General features: G+C 33.7%; 1 protein-coding gene across 1 annotated transcript in view; it reads right to left on the bottom strand.

The window, feature by feature from the left end:
- Nucleotides 1-428: 428 nt before the first annotated feature.
- Nucleotides 429-20,009, bottom strand: part of PI15 (peptidase inhibitor 15) — a 30,838-nt gene continuing 11,257 nt past the window's right edge. Inside the window, exons 3-6 of the mRNA XM_061171933.1 lie at nucleotides 10,843-10,961; nucleotides 9,709-9,841; nucleotides 9,472-9,587; nucleotides 429-6,255 (exon numbers count right to left, since the gene is read on the bottom strand). Of these exons, the coding sequence (XP_061027916.1) occupies nucleotides 6,120-6,255; nucleotides 9,472-9,587; nucleotides 9,709-9,841; nucleotides 10,843-10,961 (504 nt within the window). The 3' untranslated portion in view covers nucleotides 429-6,119. The remainder of the gene's footprint in view (nucleotides 6,256-9,471; nucleotides 9,588-9,708; nucleotides 9,842-10,842; nucleotides 10,962-20,009) is intronic.

Genomic DNA, 20,009 nt, shown 5'->3' with positions numbered 1-20,009 from the left:
TGCCTATGGTTTCTCTTCTTGCCCTCAATATGGGGAAGCATGAAAATATTTATGTTCAACTGCTGCAGTTTTCCTCAGTCAGAACTTCTTGATATAATGTTCTTTTCCTCATTTTCCATAGAACTGTGTTTTATTTTGGTACCTCAAAATATTTTTTGAATTAAATAGAAAAAAAATGGAAGAGCGAAGGAAAAAAAGAAATGGAAAAAAAGAAAAACAGAAGATCTGATGTATTTCAGTGATGCCCAAAGATATAATCATTGCTGCTTTAGAAAAGTAGTTCATTCCTTATCAAAACTATCATGCCATCTACTTCTAATTCTATTGTAAAACTACTGAAAGAAAACAAATAGATTAATTGTTATTAATTAAAACCTTAAAAACAAAACAATTTATTATAACATTTTATTGAAAGAAAAAATACAGCAGAGCTCAAAAAGCTACACTTGTTATGCTTTATAAAGGTAGATGTTTACACAGGTTTTTTTAAATGCACACATTCATGACATTATATCACAATATCAAAGGCACCTTTTACTGCCACAGTATTAGATAATGAATAAAAAATATCAAATTAATCTTTAAAAAAATCTAAAATGATACAGTATATTTTAGGATTATGTACATATTTGAAACATTTAGATATTTTTAAACACATTATTTTCATACGTGCATCAGAATTATCTCTAATTCTCAAAATATTATGGTACCAAAATTCTCTTTGTCAAATAACAAAACACAAGATGCTGTAATCTATAACCAAGCACCAGTTAAAGTCAGTATTTAAAGCTCCATCAGTTTGGCTTCTAACATGTGCAAAGTGAAGTGGGTATTTAAGATAACCATTGCAAAACATTGAGTCTCAATTTTTTTTGTCTTTAATTAGCTGATTATTTTAGAGAAAATGGGGAGAACTGGATGATTTAGATCAATGTTTTTCTAATGGTTCAATGGAATCCTAGGGCTCTCAGAAGAAACTTCCAAGGCACAGAAGAGGGTTTGGGAAATAAGTAGGTCCATTATATGTATATTATATGTTAGAGCTTTGTGCAGGATTGAGATCATACAAAGAGTTCTATTGCTTTAAAGTAAGTTTGAAAATACTAATTTGGAAAACTGCTTCAAAGCATATTTCATTTGGTTATGCTAACACAGTTTAAGAAATATCTTTGTCAAAACAGATTATCACACTTAGTCAGTTGCACAACTCAAGTGAAAGTTTATCTTAAAATGTTGCCTTCATTGGTTACAGGGGATATAATTCTAAGTTTATCTGTACCTTTTTAAGTCTAGAAAGACTTTGAATGGAATAATAAAATGTTATCATTAGCTCAATAGTATGACCAAAGAACATTATCAAATTATAGATCAACACATAAAAGTGGAGAGATAATCCTTTGATATATGGAATTAATTGTTTTAATATATAAAAATAAATGATCACTTCTGAAAGTGAGGCGCACTATAATTCTGTTTGCTAATTTTAACTCTTATTGTATTTATGATGTAAACAAAATTAAAAATGTATTTTATTAATACCTACTTCAAAAAAAGAACACTTTAATAAGCACCTCAGATCTGGAATATCATTTAAAAAAATATTATTATTTAGGAAAATGGATGTCAAGATATATTATCTCTATTATCTTCCTAGAAAATTATGTCAATAGAGTCAAGCACTTTTTAATGCTCTCAGATTTAGAGAGTATCCAAGAACTTAAAACTGTTCAGCTTAAATTTTTATTGAACAGAAGAAATGGTTTTGTTGCAGGCCAAGTAGCCATCAAGAATTTGTTCTTATAACCACCAGAGGGCGCCGGTGCCTGCAGTATGGTTGGTGTAGGTGTAATCTAACCTTTACTGGAATTTTACATCGCCATGCTAAAAAATGCCTTTAAAAAAAATTGAAAACTTCTAAGAAATATATTTACATTCTGTAACACCTAAATAATGTTGGGCTATTAGATTAAAAAATTAAGTGCACTGGCTTATTTTGGTTAAGATTAATTTAATAGGACTTTATTAATATTTCTAAATCAGGAATTGAATGGATAACACTTTTAACTATGAATAAAAAGAGAGTCCCTAAGCTCCTAACACTAACAATTCATTTAGCACCACATATTTAGCACCAGAATAGATACTGATAGTTCACACTTAATAAAAACTTTAATTTCAAAGAAACTTCAAAATTGTAGCAAGCATACGGTGGTTGCTATGCATTTTCAGCACCATTAACCAGTGAGTTGTGTAACTTTCTAAGTTTTTGATTGACCTCTCATAAGTCAAAGTCAGACCATGACATAATTTTTAAAAATCATTCTGCATGCATTTAAATATGTCTTCCCTCACACATATAACAACAATACGAAAAATATATATAAAACAAAGATAATATTAGACATTGATAGAAATCTAATTTCACTCTACCTAAACACTTCTGCAGGAAAAGGCTTCCCTCCATCCATGTCAAGATTTGTGTCCTATGCTACTGCGGAACATAAGGAATGCTGTTATACACGGGGGAGAAGACAGACTCCAGGTTAAGCATGACTTTTCCTTCCTGGACACATTCAAATTATCTGTTTAACTTATGTTAAGCAGGATATGAACACAAAACACATAACTGGCCTGAGTGTGTTTTAGATTTGCTTATGTAGATGTTATAAGTTGATCTAACACAAGCATATATTAATGAGAAAATATTTACTCAATATTCTGAGTAAATTGTATCGGTTGAACTTCCCCTAGTGTTTGGTCAGCTCTTTGCTAAAGCTGCATGGAGCTTTCAAATGAATATTTCCATGAAGGTTTCGAATGAACACCACAGCACTGCCAATTGAATTTGGTAGGGAAGCCCTAATGGACCACAGAAGTGATGCTGCTTAGACTACTAAACAGACAAAAACATGATAACAATAAAAACTGTTTCTGCCACATTTTAAAAGCATGCTTATCCATCATAACCAGCAACATTAAGGGTGTGCCTACACAACTCAAATACAATTCTGTAAAGAAATCCATCAGTTTAACAGCGAAAATTGTCATTTTTCCAGTCTTCTGATGACATGGAAGCCAAAAAAATCTATATCAAGACAGAAATTTTTTACTTTTCTACTGAATAAAGGATGACATGAAAAATCTATACCAAAGATAAAACCAATGCTGTAGAATATGCATGCCAATTACTATTTCTTTTGAATGAAACCTATTAAAATGAAAACCTCAGTAATGACTATTTAAAGCTGCTCTTGAAATAGCTTATACCCACACCCTTTGTGCTCTGGGAATTACAGTGAGAAATAGCTATCCTAGCACCATTGTTGCATTCTGTGAAAAAATATGACACTCTGTGTTGATACTAGCAAACTTTCATTTGCTTTAGCCTGGAAAATAAAACATTTCACATGGCCACTTCATATTACTAACTTTAAAAAGTACAGATAGAATAACAAATATACCCGTTATATTTTCAGCTGAGTTGTTAAGTTATAAATAAACTTACAGTTCTAGCTGTGATTTGGAAAGGACTGTTGTGTACAAGTTATGAGTGTGTGAACCATAGTCATAATCTGATATGTTTGATGATTTATCTGGATTGTTGATGCACTCAAAGCTTTGTATTTAAGACATTTTTGTTTTAATGAAACATGGAAAGGTGGGGTTCCTCTAAATTCTTGCAATACTGGACTTTTTAGTTAATTCTAAAAACCCATTCATGTAAACATTTATTACATTACAGCCACTATATAAGAAGCTGGTATAAATACAAAGATAAGACAGAATTTCTGCCAAAGGGGAGCTCAAATAATTTTATCTCAAATAAAATTTCACAACATTAATGATAATTTTAATATTCATACATTTCTGTTATGGTAATTTTACCTTCACATGACAAAATATCATTATACTTTTTGAGACTTGAGAAACCAAGGTACACAAGTAAACCAGCAACAGAACTGGAACTGATAGTAACCTTTTTTGTTTTAATAGTACTTTTACTACTTCTGTAGAACTAGTTTAGCAAACTCAAGGAAGGAAATATTTTCTAGATAAAATCAAATGAATATCCCACTAATGAGCTTTCTCTTCAACTGCCTATATATATGTTAGCTAAAAGTTGATTTGGGGCCTGATTCTTACTGTTATTTCTATTTTTCATTTTAGTCTCCAAAAATATTTAGTTTTAATAAAGTCTCTATATGTTCCCACAAAAGCAAAGTAGTATGATATGAAAACATTTGGTCAGATTCAGTTTGTAAAAGGAATCAGGCCAATTGTTTGTCATCGTGTAAACCTGAACTTCAGATGGTGGATGTTTCCCCCATTGGATTTAATTAACTATCTGTCATCTTTCAGTGCATCTAGCCTAAGAAATTGCAAATGTGTAGGGAATTTTAAACAAGTAGTTTTCTTCTGTTATTTGTACTCTGGAACTAACCGTGTTTACTTATTCTGTGATTCTGTTGAAGCATTGCATAACCTGAACCATACACAAACGCACACATGCACGCAAATGCATGCACACTTGAAATGTAATGTGTTAAGTGTCTTGACCCATGTGTTGAATTCTCCTCTCTGAAAGTGATTCCCTGACTTGGAAATAAGCATTTTCAAAGTCACATGAGTGGAATTTTCATAGTGACTTTGATTTGATTTCCACCAAACTTAATGGAGAACTGAAAATTATTCTTCTACTTAGATATAGGAATAAAATTTAGTAATTAATCCTTAGAAAATCATCTGAAGAGGCCCCTTTAACAAAATCATAACTGTCTGTGGTGTGCACATGGGAACTTGCACATGATGCTCAAGGACCATGGTGATTAGATTGATTCCCACCAAGTAAGGATGGGCAAAGCAATGGAGAGCTGGAGGTGTCCTTGACACCTACAATGTTTATTTCTGACATCCCTCACCTCCTGCTGAAAGGCTTCAAGTTACACTAGACCTTCAGTATATGCCCTTCAGAAGCTCTCCACCTGTTTGTGTGTGTGTGTTTGTGTGTGTGTGTGTGTGTGTGCGCAGTAACCCTATTTCTGTGACTTTTCATACCTGTCTCCTGAATCTCACTTCTCTTGGACCTTCTCAGTTTACTTAGGTCTTGCTTTCTGCCTTCCAAAATCACAACTATTTACTCTCACCCGGGAATCACTAGGCAGTTGTTAATTTTTCCCTGCCTCATTTAGTTCCAGACGCTATAGCTACATTTTCATGCTAATCAGAAGCCTTACATATTACACAGTGTGGCCTATCACCTATTCCATCTACATGTGAACGTCGTTGCACTCACTTCCTCAAAATTACATGAAAAATAAATCTGTTAAAAAAATAATAATTTTATAGCAATATAATTAGGTGGCATTATTTCTTGAATATTTTTGTGAGCTTCTTGAAGTCAGGAATCATATCATATTATCTTTGCATGATCAGAACATAACTATCAGAGTGCCTTGCCCATCGTAACCACTCAACACAGGATTCAATAAAAGAGATTAAGCAAAAGGCATGATTTGAACCTTACATAAGTCAAGAGTATCTTTTGGTGAACCCAAGTAAGATAAAATATCTCCAGAATGAAATCTGTGGTTGCTTAATTAAATTATTATATCCAGATATTACTGAGTGTTATTTTGCAAATTATCACTTTGGGGGCATTATAGAAGTGGGTGCTGAAGATGTCCCACCACCTCACATACATTTTAGAATAGGATTTTAAAAAATTTCCCTCAAGTTAACTACAAAATCATGTTACTTTCTATGTGTTATATCATCTATGTGTGTGTATATACACACACATACATTATAGGCCAAATATATATTGTATTCCTTAAGAACATAATTCCTTTGGAAAACAAGTTTTGGAATTGGATGCATCAACTGTGTCAATACTACATACACAATATTTTAATTTAGGCTTAGAGGTCAGAAAACAGAAATGGATGCTTTGTTTACCTCCAAGGATTAAACAAACATAATAGACAAACACTAATTTATACAATGAATAATAAAAGGAAAACAAGATTATGATAAAATATGTATAATATGTGCAAAACTCAATATATATATATGCCTATGATTCCCAGAAACCATTATATTTCCTGGAGGAAAAGACAAGCTTATTTAAACCAGTATAGGTAGTTTGACGTTACTCCTGCAAAACAAAGATTGTCAGTACAAGACCCCCCGTAACTGGGAGGGCAAGCTGAACATGGTACCCCTACTTTATATGGTGCTTCTCCAATCCAGTTGCCCCTCGAAAAAAAAGAAGAGAGCATTAGTGCTACTTGCCCATTCTTTAAAATCTGATTGTCCTTAAGCACATGATCACGTGTTGACATGTGATGATATTTTTAGAAGTCTGTCATTTTAGAAAAGCACTAAAAGTTATAACCATTTCTTATTTCTACAGTAACTTGTTCTGTATATCTTACTTTTAAAATGTTTTCTTTCTGAGTAAATCAATATTGTGTTAATTTACACATAAGAAGTGAGGCACTACAATGCATGGTGACATTATTAGTCATCCGACACCAGGCTTGATGCTCTATCCACTCAGCACAGCTGCCTCGTTCCTGCAGCAGCCTTCTAGAGCACATAGGCTGTGTCCACTTAAACTTACTTCTTAAAAAAACTCATGCTAATATTATTATAAAGATAGTAAAGTATATACAGATATAGATATTTACATGTCCATTATATATATAAAAATATATGCATGTAATTCTGGGATGCTTAGAAACGGTGAAATGAGCAAGAAGTTGTTACAAGTATAAAAAATAGGTTTTAAGTGTTCAAAGGATTTCTTTCTCAAGTTGAAAAAATAGTTTAGATTCTCAGTATTCATAAAATGAGATACGGAAAACTCAGTAAGAGAATAATGGCTCACAGAAGCAGCCATTAAAGGTGATTCCAAAACATTTTCCCGTATGTAAACTCATAGTTATAATTTTTAGTAATACTATTAGTTCTTTTATAATGCTGAACCTATTTAACTGAATTATTATGTGTTATCAATATTTTTGTTCATCTGTAATTATGGCCATGATTATAGTGATACACCAAATTCACCATTTAGGATAGTTAAAAAGAGCCACAATGCCTTATGTTATTAAACTCTTTTAGCTGTGAGGAAGGAGGCAATGAATGTATTCTCAGTAGCATGGTGATTAGTAACTACAGTACTAAGAGACAGCAATACAGCCAGTGATGTGAAGGAAATTGAATGGTCAGGCGAAAATTTTGTTGTAGATAGTAAAAAGTCAGGGTTGAAGATAAGACAACAGTGTAAAGGCTAAAATATGAAACAAGTGGGTCTCATCTTTAAGACCTAAATAAGACCAAGCAGGTGACTCATACAGTGCATCTACCAGACATGAAAATATCCTTATTCAGTCAGTTGAAAAGTCACATTTTTATCTATAAAATATCTGTAAAGGAAAATTTGTCTGTAAAATGAAAAACATGCTGATTATTCATATTACAAAATGAGATGAGATTCCAAGGCTGCCCACCTCTATCTAGCTTATTCTACACTCTGCCTTCCAGAGAAGCTTCCTCAAGCATAATTTTGGTAATGTTACATGTTTGCTTATGAACATTCAAGGAGGTCCATTCCTCAAGAGTGCAGCTCACTCCTTTATCCTAATCTCTCCCATTCTATATTCATAATCTTATTTCCCTCTATATCTTTACCCAAACCTATAAAAATATATGAACCCAGCCGGTGGTATTTTAATTTCATATTTTTCAACTTATTTTACATAGCTTTTAGAAATTACACAGCACATATTTTTGGTAATGTTAACTTAGAAATACAACTTTATTATATAAAAATTATTATATATTATATTACAAACTTTTACACGAATGGAGGATAATTGTATTCAGTAGTAGATCAGTCAGTTGATAAACTTATATTATTCTTCCTTCTAATTTTTATTCTATTTCATCTAATTCAATTCATTCTCATTCTCTCATTTCTCTCTCTCTCTTTCTCTCTCTGTCTCTGTCTCTGTCTCCCCCCTCAACCCCTTTCCTTCTCTGTTTTATTTTGCCCCTGAAAAACAGTTATACTTGAGGTAACTTCATATTGGGATTGGAAGAAACATAGTCAACTATCAGTCAGGATTTTAAAACTTTCTTCATTGCCTAGGTTTCAAAAGAATGGTTCTCTATTACAGCAAATACAGCATACTAACACAATATCTTAAACTCTTAGACTTATAAAACAATCAGACATCTCATCAATAATACTACAAAATTCCAATCATTGGCCAGAAACAGAATAGTTAAATGAATGTAATAAAAAAACCTCTTTCACTATTTGAGTACTACTTGGCCTATTTATGTCAGAAAGAAGGGTTAAAGTCTTAATAGGAAAATATACAGTATAAAACTGAAAATATCAAACAAATGCAGGTTTAATGCTTATCATAATGCCGCCACATTTTACTTTCCAAATCTTACTATTCTAATAACTGTGGAGAGGAGACCATCGGGAAAATTGCTATTTTTCTAACTTTGCAAAAACACTGCCACTGGCATACTACCATATAAATGAGTAATGCAGTTATTTGTGAAACATTTTCTCATTCCCTCCCCATACTGGCAAAGCTGGAGAAAATCTTTGTTTGGGACTTACTTTGGAAGACACCAGGAGTGTCATAAATCCTTTGTACATTTTAGTATTTATTCCAAATGGGAACAGACTCATGTATAAATACTGGAACATTTTATCCGAAGAGTCATTGTTATCAAAAAGGCATTTTGTCAGATGTTAACAAATGCTTATTTATTCTCATATTATAAAGAATGTTCATAAATATGAGCCTATTTTATAATCTTTGATCAATTTTCACAATACCTTTTTATGTATGCCATGAGAAGAAATTACTGAATATTTTTTAGACTGAAATTTAAATCATGGCAAAGCTTTCATTAAAAAGAAGTCATAGCATTTAAATTTTCCCTTTTGATTCTGAATGCCTCCTTAACCATCCATGGAAAAAGTAAACTGTGATTTTAATTTTACTCTTAAAAGAAAGAAGAAGGGCTTGTTTTGCTTTCCTAGTGAAAAAGCTAAGCCAACATTCTAGTACTGATTGATGAGAATATTGTGGTGTTGATAAATTCCCTAGAAGATCCTTTCCTGATGCCTTTTATATAGCTATCAAAAGCCTAGAAGCATGTTTATTTTATAATTACCATGTCTAAAGAAAGATGGTAAGGAGAATTTAGTGACTCTCCAAATCACAAATAGCCTTGCCTGCAATTTTAATCTAGAATCCTTGTGAAAAGAAACCTTTCAGCTTATAACTTTTCAGATATACAAGAAGATGGAAGATTTGAGGATTAGTGCTTGTTAGTTAAGTCTTACTCCTATTATTTACCTGTTAAAAATATCTATCAGACTGAAGATATTTAACATCATTAAAGATTCCAGGAAGTAGAATCCAACTGGATACTTACTTTGGGGCATAGTTGCACACCAGATAAACTGCACTGCGCCATACAGCTCCCCAAACATTCATGTTTTGACAAGTATGAATTGCACATCCTATTCGATTGGAAGTGGCCCAAACCATCTGAGAAAGTAAATCGATATACTGTTATTGAAGTTGGAGCTAAGAAAATTCATGTTCACCAAAATAGTAAGAGCATTTTTTAAAAGTATGAATCAAAAATGAACAAAACAGTTAAAATAACCTGTGTATAATGTGTGCACATGGGGCCAAAACATCTCATAGGACATCTGGGATTGCAATCCTGGGGATATGGAAAAGCATAATCTTTCACTTCATCGTACCATGGCTTGACCAACTGGAGAATAGAGCGATATCTAGATATCAAGAAACACAATGAGAACTTAGAGTACAGTAGTGGCAATATATAGTGGACTCACGTTAAATTATAAGTTAATTGGTTCTTTTGCAGATTATTCATGGTAAATCAAGAGCATACCCACCCCTCACAATTACCATCATCACCTAGTAGAATCCTCTATTCCTCCAAGTAGAGCCAAGCATGAAAATGCCCAGGAGTGGAGCAAGTAATCCTGTATTTGTCTAAGTATGTGTCTGGTTGTTTCAAAAAGAGAAATGCAAATCTTTCAGGAATTATCATCTTTATCTTGTTTTACCAATGTCAAAAATTTCTTCCAACAGAATCTTATATACAATTAAGAATTAGATATATAAAAGAAGCTGTGATACTAGACTCAGTGTGGATTTTTTTTTCCCTTAAACTTGAATCATTTTAATTTAATGATTGTACACCTGATTTTCCTCCCCTATATGGAAGAGAATGAGTCTTTGGAATATTGGATGATGACATTCCACAGTGGTAGAAAAATTATCCTATTACCGGGAACAGCTTTATCCATTGTTGCATATACTTGCATATACATATGTGTGCCTATGTATATATACATATATGTGTAAATATATTGAATTTGTACAACACACACAGATACAGGTGTATGCAAACGTGGGAAGGTTGCATACACAATAATGGCTTCTGCCACCATCAAGGGATTTTTCTGAGGTAGAAGAGATAGGATACAGGATACAGCCTGATCCTTTCAAAGATTCTGTGAGATAAGTGTAGAATACAGGCTAAGGGAGGGTGTTCCAAGGGTGAAAGGGAAAACTGTTTTTTTTAGGCCCTTTTAAAAAATTAAATAATCCTTGAAGACATCTAAAACAGTCATAGGCCAAGCATCAGTGCCTGACACATAGTGAGCCCTCTTGCAGATATTACTTGAAATTGGTATCACTAACCTTGGAGTCCATAAGCAATAAAGTTGTGTGGATAAACAGTACCAGTGGAACTACTTCCTACCTTCCAGTTCGTACAGATAGATTTTGACCCAAAAATCTCAATAAGTAAGAAGGTCCATGGTCCCAAATGCAAGTAGCTGCCCAAGCCTCTGCAGATTTTGCAAGATTTTCATCCCAGACCTGTGAAAGGGAAAAAAACCTTCAGCTTTACTGGGTCTGCTAGTAGCAAACAAAAAGAGAAAAGAAATGGCACTACTATTTCCTAAAGTTCTTTTAATTCTGCTTCCTGACTAGAAGAAAGCAAATTTAGACCATTGTTATTCAGAGTTCTACAGTGCAATATTGTTATTCCTCAAAAATCTTTATTGTTTCTACAGGGCCATCTAGACCCAAAGTCCAGACATCAATTTTGGTAAAGGATAGGTTAACAAAAATATCGTATCCAGATGTAACTTGGAGATGCCTCATACTGACCACTGAAGTTTGAATCCACCAAAGTCAATTGATTTCCCTAGAGTTTATTCACAGCAAAAAGGAGCCATGCTATTGATATATCTTAAAAATTAATGAGATCAAATTTATTCAAATCAATGTATCAAAATTAACAATGTCTCATATTATAGTCTAACTTTTTTATTGAGATATAATTGATATATAACATTATTAGTTTCAGGTGTACAACTTAATGATTTTTATGTACATATATATTGTGAAATGATCACCACAATAAGTCTAGTTAACATCCATCACCACGCACAGTTACAAATTTCTTTTCTTGTGAAGAGAACTTTTAAGATCTATTCTCTTAGCAGCATTCAAATATACGATACAGTATTATTAACTATAGTCACCATGCTGTATATTACATCCTCAGGATTTATTTTATAACTGAAAGTTTGTACCTTTTAACCACCTTCACATATTTCACACACCCCACCCTCCAACCTCTGGCAGCCACCTATCTGCTCTCTAGATACATGAGTTCAGTATTGTTTTTGTTGTTGTTGTTTTTAGATTCCACATATATGTGAGATCATAAGTTATTTGTCTCTTTCTGACTTATTTCACTTACCATAATGCCCTTAAGTTCCATCCATATTGTCACAAATGGCAAGATTTCCTTGTTTATTATGGCTGAATAATATTCCGTTTATCTACTTATTTGTTGACGGACAATTAGGCTGCTTCCATATGTTGGCTATTGTAAATAGTGCTGCTATGAACATTGGGGTGAAGGTATCTTTTTGAGTTAGTATTTTAGTTTCCAGACTAATACCCAGAAGTGGAATTGCTATATCATATGGTAGTTCTATTTTAATTTTTTTGAGGGCACTCTATACTGTTTTCCATAGGGGCTGCACCAATTTACATTCCCACCAACAGTGCCCAAGTTTCCCTTTTCTCCACATCCTCACCCACACTTGTTATTTCTTGACTTTTTGACAATAGCCATTCTAACAGGTGTGAGATGATGTCTCACTGTGGTTTTGATTTGCATTTATTCCAACTTTTAAAGGTCAAACTATATTAAATTATAATATGATATAAATGATGTTTTATATCATTTGAATATTTGATAGTAATAATAATATTAGAACTTACATTTTAATTGTTATGAGCTGGAAACATAGATTTATTTAATGTAACAATGTATTTAAGTGAAAGGAAGTTAATTTAGTGACTTTGAAATAAAATAGGAAAAAAAACTGATGAACCCTTCAGAAACACTTTTACCCTAGGAGGCCATGGCACCCACCCTGAAAAAAGATTTCTTAGTTACTTAGAAGTTGTCTTAAATTAGAAAAACAAAGTCATCTTAACGTAAATCTATCTAGAATTACATTAAAATAAATTCACTCACAAAATTACATGAAATCAGAATTATCAAGAAAGGATCTGGAGTAATTCTATGGTGACAGTGGCCACATCTCCACTGTCTGTGTAAAAAGAAAGATCATTCAAAAAGCTATAGTAAAATACGCTTTCCTTAATTATCCAGAATATAATCTTCCCATTTTGTGGATTAATTAAATGTGGCAAAACATTACATAATACCCTTTTAATAAGTAAGTAATCAGTGTTAAATACAGTATATAAATGGAAAATACTCATTCTATAATATTTTAATAGTGTCTCTTTATATACTTGTTTTCTCCTTTGAATTGATATCATGCTTTTTTACAGTTATAAAAAATATTTTGTATTTTGCTTTCACACTTAGCTCTGTAAAATAATCATTTGATATGTTTTATGAATTATTACTTCAAACCTCTCCTTTTGTTTGTAAAAATCCTGTGCAGAAATATCAGTGACACAAAATAAATTTACAGTGAAAATCATAGTATTCTAGAACTGAAATTAACTTTTAAAAGCATTTTGTTTGGCTAATAATGGGTTCATCTAGTATTTATTCTTCTGATATTTTTAATGAAATATGGATTTACAAAATATGGATTTCAGTTCACCAAAATGCAAAATATTACCATTAGATCACAAATGGATTTTAGATAGAATAGCATCAACAAATTATGTCTCTGAGCTAATTGTAGTCACTTTGGGAAAAAAGTACATCTAAATATTATTAACATATTGAAGTGGTGTGCACTCAGAACGATAACTGCTAAAAACACGGCTTTTCTGTGTTTTTATATAATCTTTCTAAAAACAGTCTTTCTTATAGTCTTGTTCCAAAATATCAGCACTGCATGGCACAAATAATACTGAAAAAGAAAATAAAATATCTTGTATTCTAACCCTAAGCCTACTGCTAGGATCATCTGCGACTGAGGACATGTCAATTATTCTGTCTCCCAGTTAACTCATCTCTAGGGTCCCCTTCCTCTTCAGCATTTCATGATTTAGTATACCTGAGTAACTCCAGCATTAGAATCAGGAAGATCTGTTATATTGACCTATGACTTGTTCAGTTCTGGCCTTTTCCATACCACAGAGAGAGGAAACCTAGATTCTTCACAAAATAATTTAAAATATTTAAGGCAGTTAACAAATTTAAAGTAATTTAGCATAGATAATTCTATATGCTTACTCATATACTTAAAACGTATTGTGTATGTCAGAGAGATAAACCAAAGAGTTCATGCCTGAAAAATATCTTACATGAGCACCATTTTTAAATTATTATAAAGGATTTTGATAGGAAGACCATGTATTAAGCATTACCGATGACTACATTTTTAGGTGTTTCTATGTACAGATATCATAATTAAAATTTTTGAGATGATATTTGTCAGGGAGGAGAAATGACCGCTTTTTTTCATCTCTCCATGTTTGCTTTTAGGAAACTGATAGGAGCGATTTTTGCCTGTCCCTGAAGGAAGATGCTGGAGACCCTGGCAGCACTGGCCAGGTCCCACACAGAGAGTGGGATCATTTTGCCTTCCCATGGGAGACATACCAACTGTCTCTCTGATGCCCACTGGAAGGAAGTCAGAAAGTCCTGTGCTCTTTCTTGCCTGTTTGTTCCCAGGCAGGACTCACACCCATCCTGTAAAGAGGGGAAGATCCAGCTCTGAAATTTAGGAATTGCATATCTACTGTATTTGCTGTCTCTGTCTTTCTCCATTGGTTACAACTCCCAGGAGAATATGGGTGAGTGATGTATCCCTTCAATCCACAGTGGTATTTAAATCTATTAATACGATGAGAGGTCTTTCATGGTTGAAAACAGCAAATAAGGATAGCTTCTTTCTTATCCAGAAGCTCTAAATTGTGATAAATGTTGCCAGTTTAACCATGTGAAAGAATTCTAACAACTTATACAAATTTAGGGAATGAAGTTGTAATCACCTAAGCATTTGACTAATATATACATTTCTGGATGCTTAATGGATAATCTGTCTGCTGAATTTTGCTGAACATCTGTGATATTTATTTGAAATAATTTTAGTATCATACCCTACAAATACAGCAAAAGAAAAAAGGTCACAGGTGTGTACTTACTTAACATTCTATGGAATGACTAGCAAATATGCAACATATTATTATCATTTGTTAGAAATGCTAAACACCTTATATTTATTCAGCTTTCATGCAGCTAATAGCCTCAAATTCTGTATTTCTAGCTCTTGTCCCTCTAAATGGATAAAATACTTTCACAGATAACTGAGTTGTAAACACTTAAAATCTTATCATGCCTTCTAAAAATTAGGCAAAAATTAAGAAAATTATGCATGGAGACAAAAAAACATTTACAGGAGCTAGTAGAAGTTAGAGTTTATGATTAAATAACTCACAAAGTAAAGATGGCTTAAAACGGTGTCAGAGCATGCATAAGCCTATATATGTGCCCTATCGCTCCACATGGTTTTCTTCCATTCTTTGCTGTTACGAGCCATTTAGTTGGTCAGCTTGTCAACTGATTGATTTAGCTCTGGACTAAAACGTTTACCATGAACTACTCTGCTTATAAATAAATGTAGCACCTTGTCTGTGGAAACCACATAGTCTGATTAAGCCATGAGAAACATCCAGAATTCAAACTGATGTCATTTCAATAGCTAGAAGAGTGTGGCTCCAAGAGATAGGAGGGACATGAAAAGAATGCAGACCCTCCTCAAGTCCAGAGGTCTTCAGAGGTTAAGCCAAAGAAATACAAAATTGAGTCAAAGAATGTCTCAGCATGGGAGAAAATCACTGACTTCCATAAGTTGAAGAATTAGAGAGTGATATGATCCAGCCCAAAGAAGAGGCTGTTTTATCAGCCATTTCCTTAAGTTTTGTTACCCACAACACAGTGGGCACCAGGACATCCGAAACTCCCTTCTTAAACCCCAGTCACTATCTCTGGACAATAAGAAATGTAGACCAACTGAAAGGCAACCCTGAAAACTACTTGACACTATATCCCCAACATTGTTTGATATGACATACTGTTTTTTTTCAAGTGGGTAACATCTTTTAATTCCAAACATAAGAATTAAATGTAGAAGTGTTTGAAAGAATTAAATATAAGGTGTTAAAAAGGATAAATATTTCTAGGTAACGAACCTGTACATATTTGATATTATTAATATTTATAGTGGTTCAGAGAATATGGCAACAGGTTATTAAAGCAATAGGTTAGCCTTGTAATTTCAACATAAAATATATCAATAATTATTTATATTTGTGGTTTTAAGTTAAAAATTTTAAGAAAATCTTGTTACAATTTTTAAACAGTATTGTAAAATTTAGAACTTAAGAGTCACTGTATTGCTTAGGCTTTTAAGACATTTAAATATATGGAAATTATTTTCAATAAGCCAATTGAAGTACTAAAGGTCAAATATGTTAAATCTATAAATGCAGCTTAAAATTTAAATTAATTAGGTTTGTAAGTAGTAACAAACATTAAACAAATGTGATTGTCAAAACTTGCTAGATTTCTGAATAGAACAAAAATATATGTAAATGAAGCTAAATTAGAGGAGAACAAGAAATATTAAATTTGAAAATGACCTCTTAAAAAATCTGTTCTGCACATGGAAACCATCTTCAAAGACATAAAATACTAAAAAACAAAACTATCACACTGAGTTTTTGAAGACACATTTCTAAATTGGTTATTGTCATGGATACTATGATAGCAATGACATTGGAAACAGTATGGCATGTCGTATAGACACTTATTTTCTTGGACTGACATGTGGTCATTTCTCATATATTTAGATAAAAAGTGAAGGCAGTTTAGATAGACAAGTTTTTGGCTTTTAAAAATAACTCAGCTGGGGCTCTTTGTTCTTTTTCTGGGTTAGATTGGGAAAGCAGTGCTGACTTATAGAAGTGAGAAAGAGCCATTAAAAAGATATTAAGTGATGACAAAATTATTTTCCCTGAGGGCTGCCAGAAGCTTTTAAAAACACTTCATGGGCATCGTTGTGGTTTTGTTTTGAAATTGGGGTTTATTCCCTTTTGGTGGAAATGCTTGTGAAGTGCCAATAAAGGAAACTGAGAGCTGAATATATGACCCAGTGTTAAACCAGACAGGAGGGAAGAATGGGCTTTGGTAAGACTGGAGGGGGTGGGGTGCGGCACAGGAAGAGAAAAGGATTTCCCATGGGAAATTGGGGGCACTAATTAGATTAATTAAATGATATTAAGCCGATTATACTTTAAAAGAGAACTAGTTAAGGAACTTGATTTTAAAAAAACTCCCACAAGCCTCAAAAATGACCATAAATATGGGACCACATTATATCACAAAGTATCAACGTGGGGTCCTAAGCATTTTTTAAATGTTTAAACGAAAATAATGAAGACTTTCCTCAGGTAAGATGAGTGCTACCTTTCATGTAGGTAGGAAAGGTAAATTTCTATAAAAAGAAGATGTAAAAGTATACTTTTTTTAGAGGAATTCTGAACTGGATCATTGCCAGCAGCATAAAATTCTTAAAAACAAACACAAAAGGACTTCTCTTGACCCCTTTTCATCTTCGTCTGCCAATGCACCATTCCTCTTCTCCCTTTTACAATGAAATTTCTCGAGTGTTGTCTTAACAGAGAATTTTCAGTTTTTCTTCTTCTACTCTTGAGCCCACCCCAGGCAGGTTCCCCCCGCTACCTCCACTCTACCCCAATTGCTCACATCAATATCATAAATGGTCATTTCCTGGTCACCATGTTATTTGTTCTATCAGCAGCTTTTAGAATGCCTGACCACTTGCTCCTCCTGGACCCACTTCCATCCCCTGGTTTCATGACCCCACGCTTGCCTTATTTTTCTCTGGCTGCTGCCTTGTTTTTCTCCATATGTTTGCTGATTCTTCCTCATCTCCCTAACCTGTGCATGCTGGAGGGTTCCCAGGGCTCAAGCCATGTCTCTGTCTGTCTCTCTGTCTGTCTGTCTCTCTCTCTTCTGTTTCATCAATTCACTGCCTAGGTAATCACATCCAGTCTCACACATTGAAATACCATTTATAAGCTTGTGGTATTCTTCCAAATTATATCTATAGACCTCTCCACTGAATCCCAGACTGATTTATCCACCTATCCACTTTAAACCTCTACTTAATAAGTCCAAAATTGAGTTCCAGTATTCACAACCCTACCGCCACTCCCTACCCTCTAACCAGCTACTCTTACAGTCTTCCTCCCATCAGTGGATGGCGTTACCCTTTTTCTTCTGGTTCAGGGGTCACCAAATCTATCCCATTGCCTACTTTTATGTTATCTATAGCTGTTTCTGTGTTACAGTGGCAGCACGGACCACAAGGTCTGCAAAGCTAAACATATTTACCATCTGGTCCTTTACAGAAAAAGTTTACCAGTTGCTTTTGCAGTTGCTCAGCCCAAAAAGTCCATAGCCATCTTTACTCTTTCTTTGCTTAATAATCTTTATACGCTCTATCAGCAAATCTTGTTGATCCTGCCATCAAAATCCTGTCTATCCAGAATATACCCACTGATCATCACCATTATTACCACCACCTTGAGTGAAGCCACCATCATTTGTTATCTGGATTATTGAAAAAGACTTCTAGCTGAGGGAGTGTTTCATATATATAAAGCCTTAATATATAAATTAAGGAAGGCACGGATAAAAGAAAAATATTCAGAATTTGAGGTAAGATTGTTTAAACAGGATTGGTGATTAGGAAATAAAGGAAAAAAGTTTTCAGTGCTTTAATCTATGCATGGCTCAATCTATACCTCAGTCAAGTGCTTTGAAAATACCAAAGTGCTATTTAAATAGAATCAAACTTAGCTGATTGGGTTGGGGGTTGGTCTAGTAATGAAAATGAGTATTGGGTGTAAGATGACAAAATGCAACTGCTGCTTGACATCTGGACAGTTATATGAGAGAGAGAGACAGAGAGAGACTTGGAAATGAGTGAATTTTACCCCACCCAAAGAGGCTATTCCTTTTTAACCAATTGCTGACAAGTAGGAAGTGGGCACAATGTCTCTAAACCTTAAAACTTTTCAGGATAATCTAGGAATCCTGATGTATATGTGAAATGTATCCACTTCTACATGTTGCCAAATAGCCTTTTAAATGTAAAATTCTCTACAGTTCAACACTTGCAGAGCAAATTAAACATGACTACTAATTGGAATGGTTAATGGGCCTACAGTTTATGAACTCTGATGGGAGGTATCATTGTCACCATTACACTTATGTAGATGTGTGATCTTAATACACAAGGATGGTGGCAAGAAAGAGTGACTCTGGAACTGTCTTGGCCCCGAATCTCCTTACACTGAACTTACCAGATGGGGACTGCTGTTTTGTTACCAACAATGGAAAATGCAAGAAATGCAAATTTCCAGATCAACCAATAGAATCCTAGATAATTCGTTAATCTAGGCAGCTAGTAATTGACTACTTATTGGGAGGGCTGCGCAGTATTGGGTACTGGGAATTCAACAGTCAGCAAGACTGACACGGACTCTGCTTTACAGTTTAGGAAAGAGACAGGCAATTAACGCACTACCAAATAAATAAGTGAATAATTGTAAATAAATTATGGCAAATGTATATAAATTAATTAGTATGTAATACATTATCCATTATCCATATATAATGTATGTAACATGTTTTATAAAGCCACTTCCAAAAAAATGTGCTACTTAAATGTTTACTTCTTTAGAAGTGTCCTTAGTCAATCATGTAAATTCCCAATTAAGTGTTGTTCCACACTGCAGACATCTGTAGCTCACCCACAGTAACCACAGGATGTCTTCTGAAAACGAGTGCTGAGTGAATATGCAAGTGAAATTTTGTGATAATATAGAAATTATCACTGGAATAATTCTTCTTTTAGTTTAACATATTAATTCTTTCAGTATATAGTATCTTGATAAATAAATGGATATTTGAGCCAAAAAATATCTTCCTCAGCTCAGTTTTGTGTCCTGAATCATGATATAAAATATTCTTAAAGCACGTTATAGAGTTCTCACCTGGAAAATCATTGCAGGATCTCCAAGGGAACTGGACCTAGTGAAGCAAAATTTCAGAGTTGGAGACCTTGAATGTGTGCTTACAAAGTGGTTCTGTGCTCTTCTGGTAAGAAATAATTGTCTAAAGCTTATTTGGTGGAGTGTCATTCTGATTGCCGAGGACTTGGGGCCTCCCCTCTCCTCTCCCACCCCTACTCACCCACCTCCCCTATACTCACACCACAGAAGAGGTTTAGGAAGAAGGGGGCATTTCTGGAAGTTAGTTTTCATTTATAAGCACTTACATCAGTATCCTTCCTCTCAGCTCTGGTATACTGTTGATCCAAG

This window comes from Eubalaena glacialis, chromosome 17 (assembly GCF_028564815.1).
Source record: "Eubalaena glacialis isolate mEubGla1 chromosome 17, mEubGla1.1.hap2.+ XY, whole genome shotgun sequence".
Lineage (NCBI taxonomy): Eukaryota > Metazoa > Chordata > Mammalia > Artiodactyla > Balaenidae > Eubalaena > Eubalaena glacialis.
The sequence above is the reverse complement of the archived record's forward strand: the minus strand, read 5'-3'. Positions and strand labels throughout refer to the sequence as shown.